This window comes from Hirundo rustica, chromosome 6 (genome assembly GCF_015227805.2).
Source record: "Hirundo rustica isolate bHirRus1 chromosome 6, bHirRus1.pri.v3, whole genome shotgun sequence".
Taxonomy (NCBI): Eukaryota; Metazoa; Chordata; class Aves; order Passeriformes; family Hirundinidae; genus Hirundo; species Hirundo rustica.
The window spans coordinates 29,007,888-29,021,961 of record NC_053455.1 but is presented as its reverse complement, the minus strand read 5'-3'; the positions used below and the strand labels follow the sequence as shown (position 1 = coordinate 29,021,961).

The following is a 14,074-nucleotide window of genomic DNA, read 5'->3' as shown; positions in this document are numbered from 1 at the left end:
GCCGCTCCGCCCCCGCCCCCCGGCGCCGCTCCCGCCCCCACCGCCAGCCACGCCCACCCCGGCGGCCCATTGGCCACGGGCTCCGAAGGCCGGCCTTCGGACTGGTGTGAATAGCCGCCCGTCAAACCCTGGCCCCGCCCATCCCCGCCCCACGGGTCCCGGGTGTTTTATTCACGCCGGGGCTTTGGCGCCCCCAATCTCTCGTTGTCGGTTCTGATTGGCTGACGCGGTGGGAGCAGCGTGCCAGGATTGGCTGCCCGAGGTGCCACTGCGGCGCTGAGCCCGCCCCCCCGGGGCTCGGCTGCGCGGCGCGGCGCGGCGGGAAGGCGGCGGCCGCCGCCGGGGCCGGGCTCGGCACCCGCCCGGCTCTCGGGGAGCCCTCGGCTGGAGTCACGCTGATGCGCCAAGGGGGGGATGCGCCTTCCACCGCCCGTCTCCGCTTCGTTCAGCCGTAGTTCCTGTCTCTTCACGGCTGCGGCGCCCGTGGCAGCAGGAGGAGGGTTCCCCCAGCCCCAGTGCCACCTTGGTTTCCCCCCGATAAACCACATGTGCTGACCTTCCCTGGGGGCTGCAGTGAGACGTGCTGCTAATGCCAGCTTTCCAGAAAACGTGATGCTCTACATCAGCCAGAGGCCAGGCTTGCGGGAAAAACGCGAGCAGGCTCCTTTAACCTCCACGACTGAGAGTTTCGAGAACCACAGTATTCTCGGGACAGCCTTCCTTCGGCCCAAGAAAACACTAGCATGCCTCCATTTTCAAAGTGGAGACAGTGCCAGGTGCGGAATCCAGCAGGGAGGCTGCGCTTCAAAGGGAAGTTACCCGGGGGAATCCTCTGGGAGCAGCACCCTTGCGACCACACATTCGGGGCTTGGCCTGAACGCGTTAACCGGAATGCGTATTTCCAACAGCTGCCTCCTCTCACCAGGCTTTCAAGCAGCTGCTTCATCCAAAATGCAAGCTAGAAGGAGTTCCCGGTGCATTCAGATGGGGGGGGGAAAAAAAAAAAGTAATTGAAATGCAAAGATTACATTATGTTTCTCTGCATTATTATATTCTCCCTGCATACGCCAACACCCTTATTCCTCTTTGTTTCTGAATCAAGCAAAGCAACACCGACAAAGAACATGGGCCATAATGCTAGCTGGCAAACATCCAGAAAATAAAGCAACTGAAAGCACTTGGAATTTCAGAGCATCATGTGCAAAAATCATTTACGAAGTTTACATAGGAAGGGCGCAGGCAGAAATATGAGTATGACACTGACTCTGAGTTTCAGACTGATGCTCTGACCCCTAAGTCATTCCTTGTTCATAAATTAAACTGAGAAGATGCAGGGGTTACATCTTTTTGCATATCCCTTTGCCTTCCAAGGAGAGCACAATCAAGGCAGAGAGCTGCCTTCTCTCCCAAATATTCAAAAATTATTAGAGGATAAGACATTTCTACCAGTCCTAAGTTTTCTTCTGCTTTTATGAAAACATTCCTGACTTAGCATAGCACTTCAAATACTGCATTCCCAGTACCTTCAGTGTAACACTTCATCTTATTCACGATCTCTGGATTTCTGATAGAAATTTTTGTAAAGCACGGTGCTCTTAATTTCTTATGAAAACTCAATTCCAAATCAACAATTCCCATATTATTGAGGAGCTCTACTTCCAAATGAAAAGTACAAAGGAAAAGGCCAGGACATGCTATTGTAAATAAGATCTAATGTATGCTTCAGCTATTTATAGCTTTTACAAATATTTATTAGATAGCTAAATTCATTTGTTGCCATTACTGCTTCTCTGCTCAGCTGATAACTTGACCTTCCCATATGGTCGTCAGTGACTGAAGGGAGAGGGGGCTGTGGTGGGAAAGGAAAGAAGATGACCCCAGAGGTCACTTAGCTGGACACACTGAGCATCCAGCACAGCAAGCTGCACATTCACAGTGCTACGCTGCGAGTCCAAGGCACGTTCTGTGTACTCAATCTTCCCACAGCGTTTCCATGGGGGGGGGGGGGAACTTCTCCAAGGTCTGATACTGGAAGTAGTGCTTCAAATGCTTTGATCCTCATGGATAACAAAGAACTGGAAGATACTTCATAGCATTCAAAAGAAACCAAACCAAATTTGCCCCTTGTCACCTTTTCTTTGGGACTGGGAACAGGGGTCCCTGTGTAATACACAGGATTGATGGACTTGACTGTTCCTGTCATGCCCATTGACTCCCGTCAGCTGTGCTTTTCTAGCCAAGATCCTTCCTGGACTCAGTGGGACAGCAGGAGAGTACGCTATTCCCTAAGGACCTGAGAATATATCATGCACACATTCATGACAATGCAAACTCCTTTATCCCCACTGCAGATACCCAGAGGCTTAACATCATTCTTCCCTATTGGTTATCTAACATAATGTCAGTGATTAAATCTCCCTTCTCTAATCACACCATAATATTATCCCATCTAGGAACAAGCCATACCGGTACAAATACTACCACATATGCATTTTTATGCTCACCAAGAGGAATTCCATCTTTTTGGCAATATATATAAAACAATAGGAGCTTGTGTGTGTGGATGAGCACTGGAAATGTCCAAAAATACTTCTATAAGGTGCCATTTTAGCTAGTAGCAACATATATCTACTATGGGAAGCAAATAAGCAAGTACTACAGGGGCTTTCTCCTATCGTGCTCTGAGCAGATCTAATACGGTTGCTAAACCAAGGCATTCTGTTTGCATAGTATTTTCATCTTGGTACTGCTACATCTGAGGTGAGCAAGCAATTTCAGAGTACTTCAGAAAAACTTCAGTATAGGAAACAAAAGGTAAAGTCTTTTTGCAAGGCTTCTGACTAAAAGCTTACAGGAGAAGCAAATGTTGAGTAGTGCTGCCCTATGTTAGCACAGCTACATGTTAATCTTGAAATAGTGGGCATAAACGTATTTCATGAGCAAAGCGATGCAGTTGCCATCATTAGCACAGAAAGGATATGAAGAGCAAGAATCCTTTAAAACCTGTCTTCCACGGAAAAGCATCAGCCAAACAGCTTGTTAAGAGCCATGGTCTGTGCATATCAAAAGAATGTTCTCTAGCACAATATATGTGGTTTATGCAGGAAGAGTTTGACTGTACTTTCTACCTTGGTTCTTTAGATGTGATTAATCCCACAGGACAAATATTTCCTTCATTTGCCTTCATTTTAGGATGGAGATTTTCTCCTCATGGCCATTTATTTCTCTCCTTCTGTTGAAGCCTTGAAGTCTGGAGCTTTGTATTTAATCATTGCCTATGGAGTCACTGCAGATGGTATCGGCTCAATGCTACCAAATGCTAGATGGCATCTAATAAAAGCACAAAACCCCTCATAACATTATTTCAAAATTTAAAAGTACACATGCCCAGTTAAGGGGGTGAGTACACTCAGTCAAGGGTCCTACTCAAATACATCATTTTAATTCAGCTTTAATTCCATGTATCTGCTTTAGTGTCACATAGTACAAAAGAAAATGTCTGTCCTTCCAAATCCCTCCAAAAGATAATGTCATAGGGAGGACAGGACCTTCTAATTATATTTTTAAAAATATGCTTTAATTTGGCTAGTCTATGGCAGGGAAGGCTTCTTTTTTCAGGGGGGGCTCCTTGTACAAGATAGCCAGAATTAAAGACCACAACCAGTCACTGAATAAGAAACGTGCCAAGAAGAGAGAAACAGCTGGAGGGAGGCCAAAGCCGCTGCCAAAAGATGCTTCAGTGAGTGAGTGCATTCAGTCTGATGAGGGAGGCCAGAAGATAGCTCTTGAGAAACAGTTCCTGAATTAGCTTTCAGTCTTGTTATCTGGCAGTGAACTTTATAGCTTTCACGAGGAGCAGGCTTCACAATCCAACCCAGTGTCCTTCCAGTGATGACACAGTGGATGTAGCCATGCTGTATGAGAAAGACTGTCAGCTAAGCAAACCTGTTAGTGAAGGCTTGAAATGCTCTTTATTCTTACTAGGTATAACTTTTGGCATGAGAACAAAACTGATAGTGCAAAAGGAAGGTTGCCAGCAAAGTAATAATGAGAAAAACTACTAAGCTGGGCGTAACTTTCTAAAAGTGACTGGTTTACATTAATGGTTTGCCAGGAACACAAAGTTTGCACGTGGTGAACAACTAAGTATCCAATACACAGGAAACTGCAAAGAATTTGGCCCTTTCCAGTCATTAGTGAAGACACAGCTTTGGAGGATCAGGCCTTACCCAAACTGCTCTTTCAATCTGAGATTTCCATTATTTGAATGGCATGGTTAAAATATCAAATGAACCCTACATCTCTTTAATGTGCCATTTACTTACCTCTTTTGAAGTCACTTGTGACTCTCTAATAGGTTGTACTCCCCACATTTATATGTCCTCTTATATAAAACACATGTGGCTCTTGGCAATGCAGCTTATATGTTCATAAAATCCAAGTAACTTTGTGCTAAATTCTAATTAAGAAATTTAATTGAGCCTCCAGTTGCTACTCTGGCTATGTGAGCAGCAACTAGGGATCACCTAATCATTCAGAGATCTGTATTACTTTCCTTTTGTTTATTTAAAGAGCTGTACATGACACTTATTTCTTTAGACAAATTCCCTTGAAATACTGGACAATGAATGCAAACGTCATGTAAACCTTGTGGCTACTCCTAAACCAGTTGAGTACTCGGTAAGTGATACTGAAGCTCTCTTTTTTTGCCCTAGGTCAAAACCCTTTCTTGTGTGACGCAAAAAAATAGCAATATTCTTTATTCTTGAAAGCATTTATTATTAGAGAGACAAAATTGTCGAAAGAAATGTTTTCTTGTTCTAGAGACTTAACCACTATTATTTTCCACTGTGTCCTTCACTCAGAGACTGTTATACATCAAAAAAAAAAAAAATCCAATGTCAATCAACTACCTCTCAGCAGTAGAAAGTGACATCCCTATGAAGATCAGGGCCATCAAATGAGACTTTGAACCTCCTGTACTGGTAAACATCCAGAACAGCTTTGCTGCTGTCATTACAGATATCCTGGTGTAACTCAGGTCAGGCTCTGTGCACGGCGCCCGGCTTCTTCTCAGAAGGATTGCACTCCAGTAAATTAAGCAGTAACAAAATAACAATCCAGAGGCCCAGGTTTTTCAAAAGTCTTCCCCCCCCCCCCCCCCCCCCCCCCCCCGCCGCCAAGCCTGTTTAGCCATGCTTACATATAATTAAAGCCTACAACAGCCTAACTTTTACCATATTTGAAGCGCTTGCATTTCGATTTTGTTAAGGGTCCAATTCTGTTGAAATGGTTTCAGCAGATAAGATTATTCTGGTAAGCAGGGCTTAACCTTGGGGAGACAAAGAGTGGATTGAAATAGAGTTCGCCCTTCCCTTCTCTTGCAGCGTACACACGCACGCACAGGCTGCCTGCGCTCCCGGTCGCTGCGATCCCCGCCCCGCGGGTCACCTCTCCAGGCAGATGCGGCGTCCCCTGGGCGCGTTTCCCAGCGCAGGGCTGCAGAGCGCCGGTCGGCCTCTGCCACCTGCTGGCAAAGACGGAGATGGTCCAGGCGTGAAATGCGAGCACTCAAGTGCTGCCGGTGCACGCCTAAAATCCGTCTCCATTAACTAAAACCATCGTGGCACAAACAGGACAGTCTTCTACCGCTGTCGCTCTTCACGCAGCTTTGGCTGCGAAGGCTGTGCCCGAAGAACTCCGTCAGAAAAATACCTCCAAAACTGAAATAGTTGTTCTTGCACATATACAAAAAAAGGCCTTCATTGCTTAGAGCACATTGGTGCTCTCTGAGACTGATCTGTGTTGTTTTCAAGGCAATTCAAACAACCCTACACCTTTAACATATCTGCATCTATTCTAGAATTGAGACTTAACAGCTTACCCTCATTAGGACTAACTGATTTCTGCTCTTGAATTGTGGTAAAATTTGAAATTATGAAAAAAAGGTCTAGATTGAAACCTGGAAAATGGTGAGAATTCTCTTTTCAGCTTTATATCCTACGCCTGATACACTAAGTAGCCCACACAGCAAATCTGCACGTGCCTGGGGAATGTTAGCTGTTTAACATATTGTGTGCGGCTGATAGTCCTATCTGTGAGAGGTTAATAGCACCCTGTCAACCAGAGGTTTCCTTGGGCATACTTGGGTAATTGCTGCAGTTAAATGCTTTAGACTCACAGCAGCCTCTGGAGATGAAATCCTCATTCAAAATTCATTCCCATGAATTACTGCAGTTCATCAAAGATTCTTCTGACAAAAGTGCTGCATAGTGAAATTCTTCAACGGAAGCTTGTTCTTGATCAGTAACATAGTCTGGCAATACAAACCCCTACAGTTTTTCACCTTTGCCTCAGGAGAGGTGTTCTACCCCTCCAGCAAAGCTTCCTATGCTGAAGCGGCGGCGTGGGGAAGCGCAGGGCAGCCCTCAGGCTGCGCAGCACCACTAACGCTGGCCTGGCAAGCCTCGGGCCTCGGAGAGAAACGGGGAGGAAACAAAGGTCTGCCCAGCTTATTAGACAGCGAGTAGCTTTGGAAAACAAAATAAACAAACAAAACCCCCACTATGCGACATGACGGTCTTTTGGGTTTGGGGGATCCTTTTGAGATGACATAGCCTCTCAGCTGCCATCACCGTCAGAAGCACAAGGGGAGATGGCACACAAGAATTGCCTCCATACAAATTGGGTTTCTAATCCTTGTGCAACACGACCTTATGAAATAAGTGTTACCTCATCTCGCCTCATTAGGTTGCAAAATAATTCCAGGCTGTCTTAAAGCATATCCTTACGGTACGCCTTCAGAAAAAAAATAACCTTCTGAACGTGCTTAGAGCATACTTCCAGAACGAAGCTTCCCAGCCACGGAACAGACCTGCCCGGATGGTACCAAGGGGAATCGCCTCTCCTTTTCTTCTGCGGGGCGGGGGAAGCAAATACAGCCAGCACATTTTAAGCGGCGGTGATGACGAAAGACAAGACGCTCTGCACCCCGCACCCTCGGAGCACGTCCTTCCGGCGGCAGGCGGCGGGCTCCATCCCGCGCCCGGGGCGCTCCCGGCGGAAGCGGCGGGGCGGGGCATGGCTGCCATGGCGGAGGAGCAGCGGCGGCTTTCGGCGCTCGCCGTGTACCGCCGGATGGCGGGGGCCGGGCGGATGGAGCGGCGCCGCCGCGGGGCCCCGCTGCCCGCGGGTCGCAAGCGGGCCAAGGCCCGCCTGAGGGGCGGCCGGGCGGGAGGCGGCGGCCCGGTACCGGAGGCGCCGCCTCCCGCCGCTCCCCCGAGCCGCGTGGAGCTCCCCGTGGAGGCCCCCGTAGATCCTCGTCCCGAGGCGGAGGCCGCCGCGCCTGACGTGAAACCGAGGGGAGGCCCCAAGGCGATGCCGGGCGGCCCGCGGCCGGCCGGGGAGGACGGCGGCGGTGTGTCCGGCGGCGGCGTGTCCGGCGGGGGTGTGTCCGGCAGCGGTGTGTCCAGCGGCGGTGTGTCCGGCAGCGCTGTGTCCGGCGGCGGCGTGTCCGGCGGCGGCGTGTCCGGCAGCGGCGTGTCCGGCAGCGGTGTGTCCGGCAGCGGTGTGTCCGGCGGCGGCGTGTCCGGCAGCGGCGTGTCCGGCGGCGGCGTGTCCGGCGGCGGTGTGTCCGGCAGCGGTGTGTCCGGCGGCGGTGTGTCCGGGCTGCTGCGGCGGCTGGCGCGGCTGGAGGACAGCCGGCAGCGGGCGGCCGAGCTCTTCCGCTGGCTGCTGGCCCCGGTGGCGCCGGCGGAGTTCCTGGGGCGGCACTGGGAGCGGGCGCCGCTGCTGGTGCGGCGGGGCGACCCCGGCTACTACGCGGGGCTGTTCTCCACGGCCGACTTCGACGCCGCACTGCGAGGAGGAGAGGTTCACTTCGGCACCCACCTGGATGTGACCAGCTACACCGAGGGAATGCGGGAGACGCACAACCCTTCCGGCAGAGCCCTGCCCGCCGTCGTGTGGGACTTCTACCAGAACGGCTGCTCCCTGCGCCTCCTCTGCCCACAGGCCTTCTCCCCCACCGTGTGGCACTTCCTCTCCATCCTGCAGGAGCAGTTTGGCAGCATGGCGGGGGCGAACACCTACCTCACGCCCCCGGGTACTCAGGGCTTTGCCCCCCACTATGATGACATCGAAGCCTTCGTGCTGCAGCTGGAGGGGAAGAAGCACTGGCGTGTGTACAAGCCCCGAACAGATGCTGAGGTGCTGCCCCAGTTCTCCAGTGCAAACCTCACGCAGGCTGAACTCGGCGAGCCTGTGCTGGAGACGGTGCTGGAGGCCGGGGACCTGCTCTACTTCCCCCGTGGCTTTATCCACCAGGGTGATTGTCTCCCTGATGCGCATTCGCTCCACATCACTGTGTCTTCCTACCAGAGGAATTCCTGGGGGGACTTTCTGGAGAAGCTCATCCCAGCTGCCCTGCAGATGGCCCTGGAGGAAGACGTGGAGTTCCGACGAGGGCTTCCTATGGACTACCTGCAGTATATGGGGGTCGCTAACTCAGACACAGGGGATGCTCGGCGAACAGCCTTTGTGCAGAAGGTGCAGAGCCTGATAAAGAAACTTGTTGACTATGCACCCATCGATGCTGCTGTGGATCAGAGAGCCAAGTCGTTTCTTCATGACTGTCTCCCTCCGGTGCTCACACAAAGTGAAAAGGCGCAGAGTGTCTACGGCTTCCCGGCCCGGTGGCAAGATGGAGGCCCCTGCAATGTTGATATCCTGATAACAAAAGATACCGAAATACGCCTGCTCCGTCACGGCATCGTTAGACTGTGTAATGAAGAAGCAGGTGTGATGCTGTACTACACTACAGAAAACTCAAGAGTGTATCATAAGGAAGAGCCCAAGTTCCTTGAGCTAGATCCTGAGTATACAGACAGTATCGAATTTCTCCTGTCTTCCTATCCAAATCACGTCAGTGTGGATAACCTTCCATGTGAAACCTTGGAGGAAAAGATTTCTCTAGCTACGCTTCTGTTTGAGAAGGGTATTCTGACTACAAAGAAGCCTCTGGCACAAGTCTAATTCTTATTTTTTCACAAAATAAACGCACACCTGTTTAAAATATGTTCTGTCTTGGTCTTGCCTTAGACCTGCTAGATATGAATCAGTGATTCAGATCTCAGCATCTCATCTGGGGGTAGAAGGTCTGTGTCATGGGTAGAGAAATCAAATGTTCTGATTAAACTAAGTATTTGCTCTAGGAGCAATTCTGCATGGCTGAGTGCCTAGAGAAGAGAATTGGTTATCTTCTTTTCACCAGCCATCTTACTACACCCTAAGTAACTTTAGGAAGGTTGTGAACTTTCCTGCCAACTTGTAAATCGTCTTCATGTTTTCAGAGTATTTTAAAGCAGCCTGCTCAGCTGCAGGAAATACTGTTCATAATCATATTTGGTGATGGTCACCATTCTGTGTGTCTTTGCTGTGCTATGCTGCATATATGGTGTGGCCTTCAGGCCTGTGGTGTGTTGTAAAGATCCCTTGGTCACACGTTTACTCTTCCTAGAAGTGGGGCCTGCAGGCAGCTCCCACTCAGTTTGGGCAATTACACCCCCCTGTGTGGCCATGCCCTTACTGAATGATACAGTAAGATTTTCTCAGGCAAACATGGTCTGTTGCATTTGAAGTGCTTCAGGCTCACCTGCTTCCTTTTCAGTCCAATAATAGAAATAAAATATCCTCTCCCACTGGTTTCCCCACAGCAACCCATAGCCATGAAATTATTGGTCTTTTCAAGGCAAATGGGGCACCCTCCAATATGTTTGGAGGTATTTTCATGCTGGGTGAATACAGTTTCATTTTAAGACCTATCAAGTTACACAAACACATGCCTGGCTGTGTGGTCAGTTCCCATAAGTACTGGCAAACCCCCGAAACACTTTTCCACAATGCTATTTTATCATAGCAGTCAGCAAGTGAGGGATATGCTGTCTTTAAAGCCTCCTGAAGCTATACTCACAGTGAGCAGGGTGCATTACCCTGTGCTCCTCTGAGCTTTTGGGCTATCCAGGTTTTGCAAGATGGCACCCATGCACTCTTAACTGCTTGGGATTTAAGTGTACACTATGTCCTTCAAGATCCCCTTTTGCAACAGTGCCAGCCTTTCCTCCCCTCTTTTGCCTGTATGCTTTTACTAAATATTGAAAGTTGGGCTGTATAAAAATGCACTGCACAAGAACATGCTGAGGTGCTTTTGAGGCCCCTTGGCTCTGTGAAGTGCTAATGGCTGCACAGAAATGCTGTTGCCACACATCTCTGGCCTCTCTGTGTATTCATCCTCACCAAAGGGTCAGCCATCCTGGTAAATACCTCGTGTGTCAGTGGTGCCCTTCCTGGGCTGCTCTGTGCTCTATGTGCAACCACAAGCACCAGCACTTTAATGACAACCAAAGACAGCATAAAATCTTCTTAGCTTTTCCTTTCCCTGGACTCTGTTCTGCTGGGGTGGGGCATTTGGGTAATTCCTCCTCAACTTTTAATTCTGGAGAAACCTGCCTTGGCTAGACACCTTACATGTACTCCTCACAGATTTACGCAGGGCTAGCCAGGCACAGAGTTTTGTCTTTTTCATTGTTCTTTCTGCAGAAAGGTATTTCTCACTGAAACCTGCAGAGTATGCCAACATTTTTGAACTAGGAGGTGGTGGTGCATTATGATCCCAGTAAGAAAAGCGCTCATATTTTGTAAGGCATCTAAAAATGCTATTTATTAGAGCTAACACTAATCTGACATCCCTTTAGATGCTGAGAACCCCAAGTAAAGAAGCATTTCCCCATGTCATGCAGACATGGTTCATAGCAGAGATTGTCCCCTTTTCAGGCTTTTAAGGTATTGTAAGATTCTTGTATAAGGAAACAGCTCTATTTAGCATATCTACAGTCAAACAGAAACAATGTCTGCAAGGGAATGTCTTTGTGCACTGTTCGATAAGGCCAGAGCCATGTAAGTGGTGTTAGCTCAGGTCCTGGGTGGGAGCTGCCTGTGGTCCGCTCTGGAAGGAAGAGCTGGCTGAGTTTCCTGTATGGCTTGGGATCTGTGCAGGACAGCACAGGCCTGAAGGCCACGTTGTACAGGCGGCACAGCACAGCACAGCACAGCACAGCACAGCACAGCACAGACACCACAGGCATGGGGCAGTGTCATGTTCTCCAGAGGCCACACCATGGCTATTGGAGGGGAATGTTCTGCATGCTGTAAGGCAAGAACTGTGCTGAGGGTTTCTTCATGGGCTTCCAAGCAGTGCAGAAACACAAGTGAAGGAACAGGGAGCACATCCACCAATTTTTCCAAGCGGAGCTGAGCAGGAGAGAAGAATTTTGAGAGAGTAAGCCTTTATTTGCTCTCATAATGAGACTCTTGGGGCATAGGAACAGCATCTTTTTAAAGGACATAATGATCATTGAGTTTCACAACAACTACATGGGGCACAAAAAGTGGGGAGTTGGCAGTCTCACATGTGCCTGTCACTTTGCCACTTTTGAGAAAGCTGCAGAAATACTCATCTGGTTTAGCTAGCACCTGCCAGAATGCTCACTTAGGAAAGGGGAAGGATCAAACCGATATGCACTGGAAGGGCAGAGCATGGGTACTATTCAGATACCACCATCTCCAAGTGACTGAGACCTAACAATGCAGGGAGGTTGTGGAGAAGAGACACATGCATTTTATTGAAGCAGTTTTCATGAATTGTCACCATATATACCCACATATGAACCCTTATCTAGAAAATATAAAGAAAAAAGCCTTTACTGGTAGCCATCTTGGGGGGGTGGGGGGGATGTGACCTTGGCTGGCTGTTGGATATTTGCCAAGCCACTCTTTCAATCCTGTTTAGCAACAGGAGAGGTGGAGAAGCTAAGAAAAGAAACCTTACAGGTCAGTATAAGGACAGGCAGTAATTCATCAGTATTTTGCCCAACATCACTGGCAAAACAGACTTGACTTAGAGAAGATTAATTTAATTTATTGCCAGTAAATAACAGACTAGACAGTGAGATATTAAAACAAAATTAAAAACACCTCCCCCTCATCTTTGGGCAGCATCAGGTACAACTCTGAGCTGGCTGAAACGGTCTCTGTCCAATATAGGGGAGCGCAAATCCCCTCCTTACAGCCTCCCACTACCAAAACGTTTCCACATTAGCTCTAAATAATCTTGCTTTTCTCTTGCAACCAGACCTCAAATGGTGTCATTGTGCTTGTTCTCTTTTGGCTATCATAAGGGAATATTTTGCATGGGAATAGAAAAAAAAATTGTGTAGGAGATGCTTGTCATTTGTTCAGAAGAAAAAAGTAAATATTGCAGTCACATTCTTCATGTGGTTCTGCAAACTCTTAGCATTAGACAATCCTCCCCTCCATGAACCTTTTCAGATCAGCACTGATGAGCATTTCCTCCTCTCTCCCAGGTGAAGGGTCCAGGGGTTGGCCTGCTCAGTTTCTCCAAAGGAGCCGAAGTGTCCCTTGCCATGGCTGCCTTCCTGAAGAACATCATGGCTGTTGCTTCCCCAGTGAGAAGCATTCCCATTGTGGGAAGCAACAGGAATTTATGCCGTCTTTGTTACTGGGGTGAGAATTGTGATAAAGAGTCTGAAATTTGAAAGCCGTGTAGTCATTTGCTGTGCTTTGGTTAGAGGCAGGTTTTGCATCTTGACCGCTCTCCCACCCCAGGGCGGATCAAGGGCCTGTTGGTGGGAAGGCCCTGAGGGCATCCTGCTCCTCCTCAGCAGAGAAGTCACATTCACTCCAAAACACGTGTGTACAATGAACTGCCACCAGCACCCCCAATTTCTTTGTGAGGCCAAAACCAGGGGCCAGGGAGCACCATTTCTGTCAGACCTGGAGGGCTGCCACCTCCTCTGTGAACACCATTGCCCCGTGCCAGCTGAACGAGCAGACCTGGGTTTCTCCATTTTGCAGGTGTCCTCCAGGCCAGCCTGGTACACAGGGGGCAAAGCTCAGAGCCGGCAGCCGCCTCTCAGCCCTGTCACGTTTTCAGTACCTGGGCCTTTGTACATCCCCATTGTAGCCCTTCCCTGCCCAGCATGTTTCGTAAGAGATGTTATCAGCAGCACTGTCTGACACCTCTGGGCCTGCCCTAGCATGGGTAAGGCTCTTTCTTTCAGCGTGGGCTAGAAGAGAATGTGACAGAGCAGGTGAGAGGGAGCAATATAAGTCTTGGAATAGCTCATGGCCATGCCAGGTGCTGTCATTGCACAAAAGGTGCAGGACTGCATGTCCCAAGAAATGCCAGGAGAGCAGTGCTGGGCCACCTCTGCCTGAGATGTTCACAGGCCTGCAGCTTGGCTGAGTTTGAGGGAAAAAAAGACAGAGCCTGCTGGAGAAACCCAGGAAGGAGGGCTGCAGCTGTTCCTGTGCCTCTGTACAGTCCAGCAGGCCTGCTGTAGAGAACTTCCACCACAGTAGATAGGCACACAATGCATCAGCAAGTGTCTGGAGAGAGCAGCTGCCTTTTGGAGATCATAGTATCATAGAATGGTTCGGGTTGAAAGGGACCTTAAATGTCATATAGACCAACCTCCCTGCAATAAACAGGGACATCTTCAACTAGATCAGATTGCTCAGAGCCCTGTCCAGCCTGATCTTGGATGTTTCCAGGCTTGGGACATCCATCATCTCTCTGGGCAACCTGGGACAGTGTTTTATCACCCTCGTTGTGAAAAACTTCTACCTTATGTAGACATAAAGACATCTGTATCTTTTAGTTTAAAGCCCTTGCCCTACTAATAAATCTATCCCCATCTTACAAGCCTCCTTCAGGTACTGAAAGGTGGCAATAAGGTGTCTCTGGAACTTTCTCTTCTTTGAGCTGAGATGCTCCATAAGTGTCAGGGGATCGGCTGTGACGATCCCGCCCTGCCGTGGGTGCTGGCAGGAGTGCAGCAGTGGCTCCAGGCAAATCTGGCGTCTCTCAGCACGTGTGTGCCCACACCAGTCCTGCCTCAATTCCCCTCCCCTCCCCTCGCCTGTGTGTGGGAAAGCGCATTTATAGAAGAAGCCTCGGCTTGAATGCAGACACAGCGTACTCAACAACTCTGGAGCT

General features: G+C 49.3%; 1 protein-coding gene across 1 annotated transcript; it reads left to right on the top strand.

The window, feature by feature from the left end:
- The first annotated feature begins 6,882 nt into the window (after window positions 1–6,882).
- RIOX1 (ribosomal oxygenase 1) lies at window positions 6,883–9,070 on the top strand. The gene has a single exon (XM_040066767.2). It carries the CDS (start codon window positions 6,883–6,885, stop codon window positions 9,031–9,033), a length of 2,151 nt encoding a protein of 716 aa, XP_039922701.1. The 3' UTR covers window positions 9,034–9,070.
- Window positions 9,071–14,074: the final 5,004 nt, after the last annotated feature.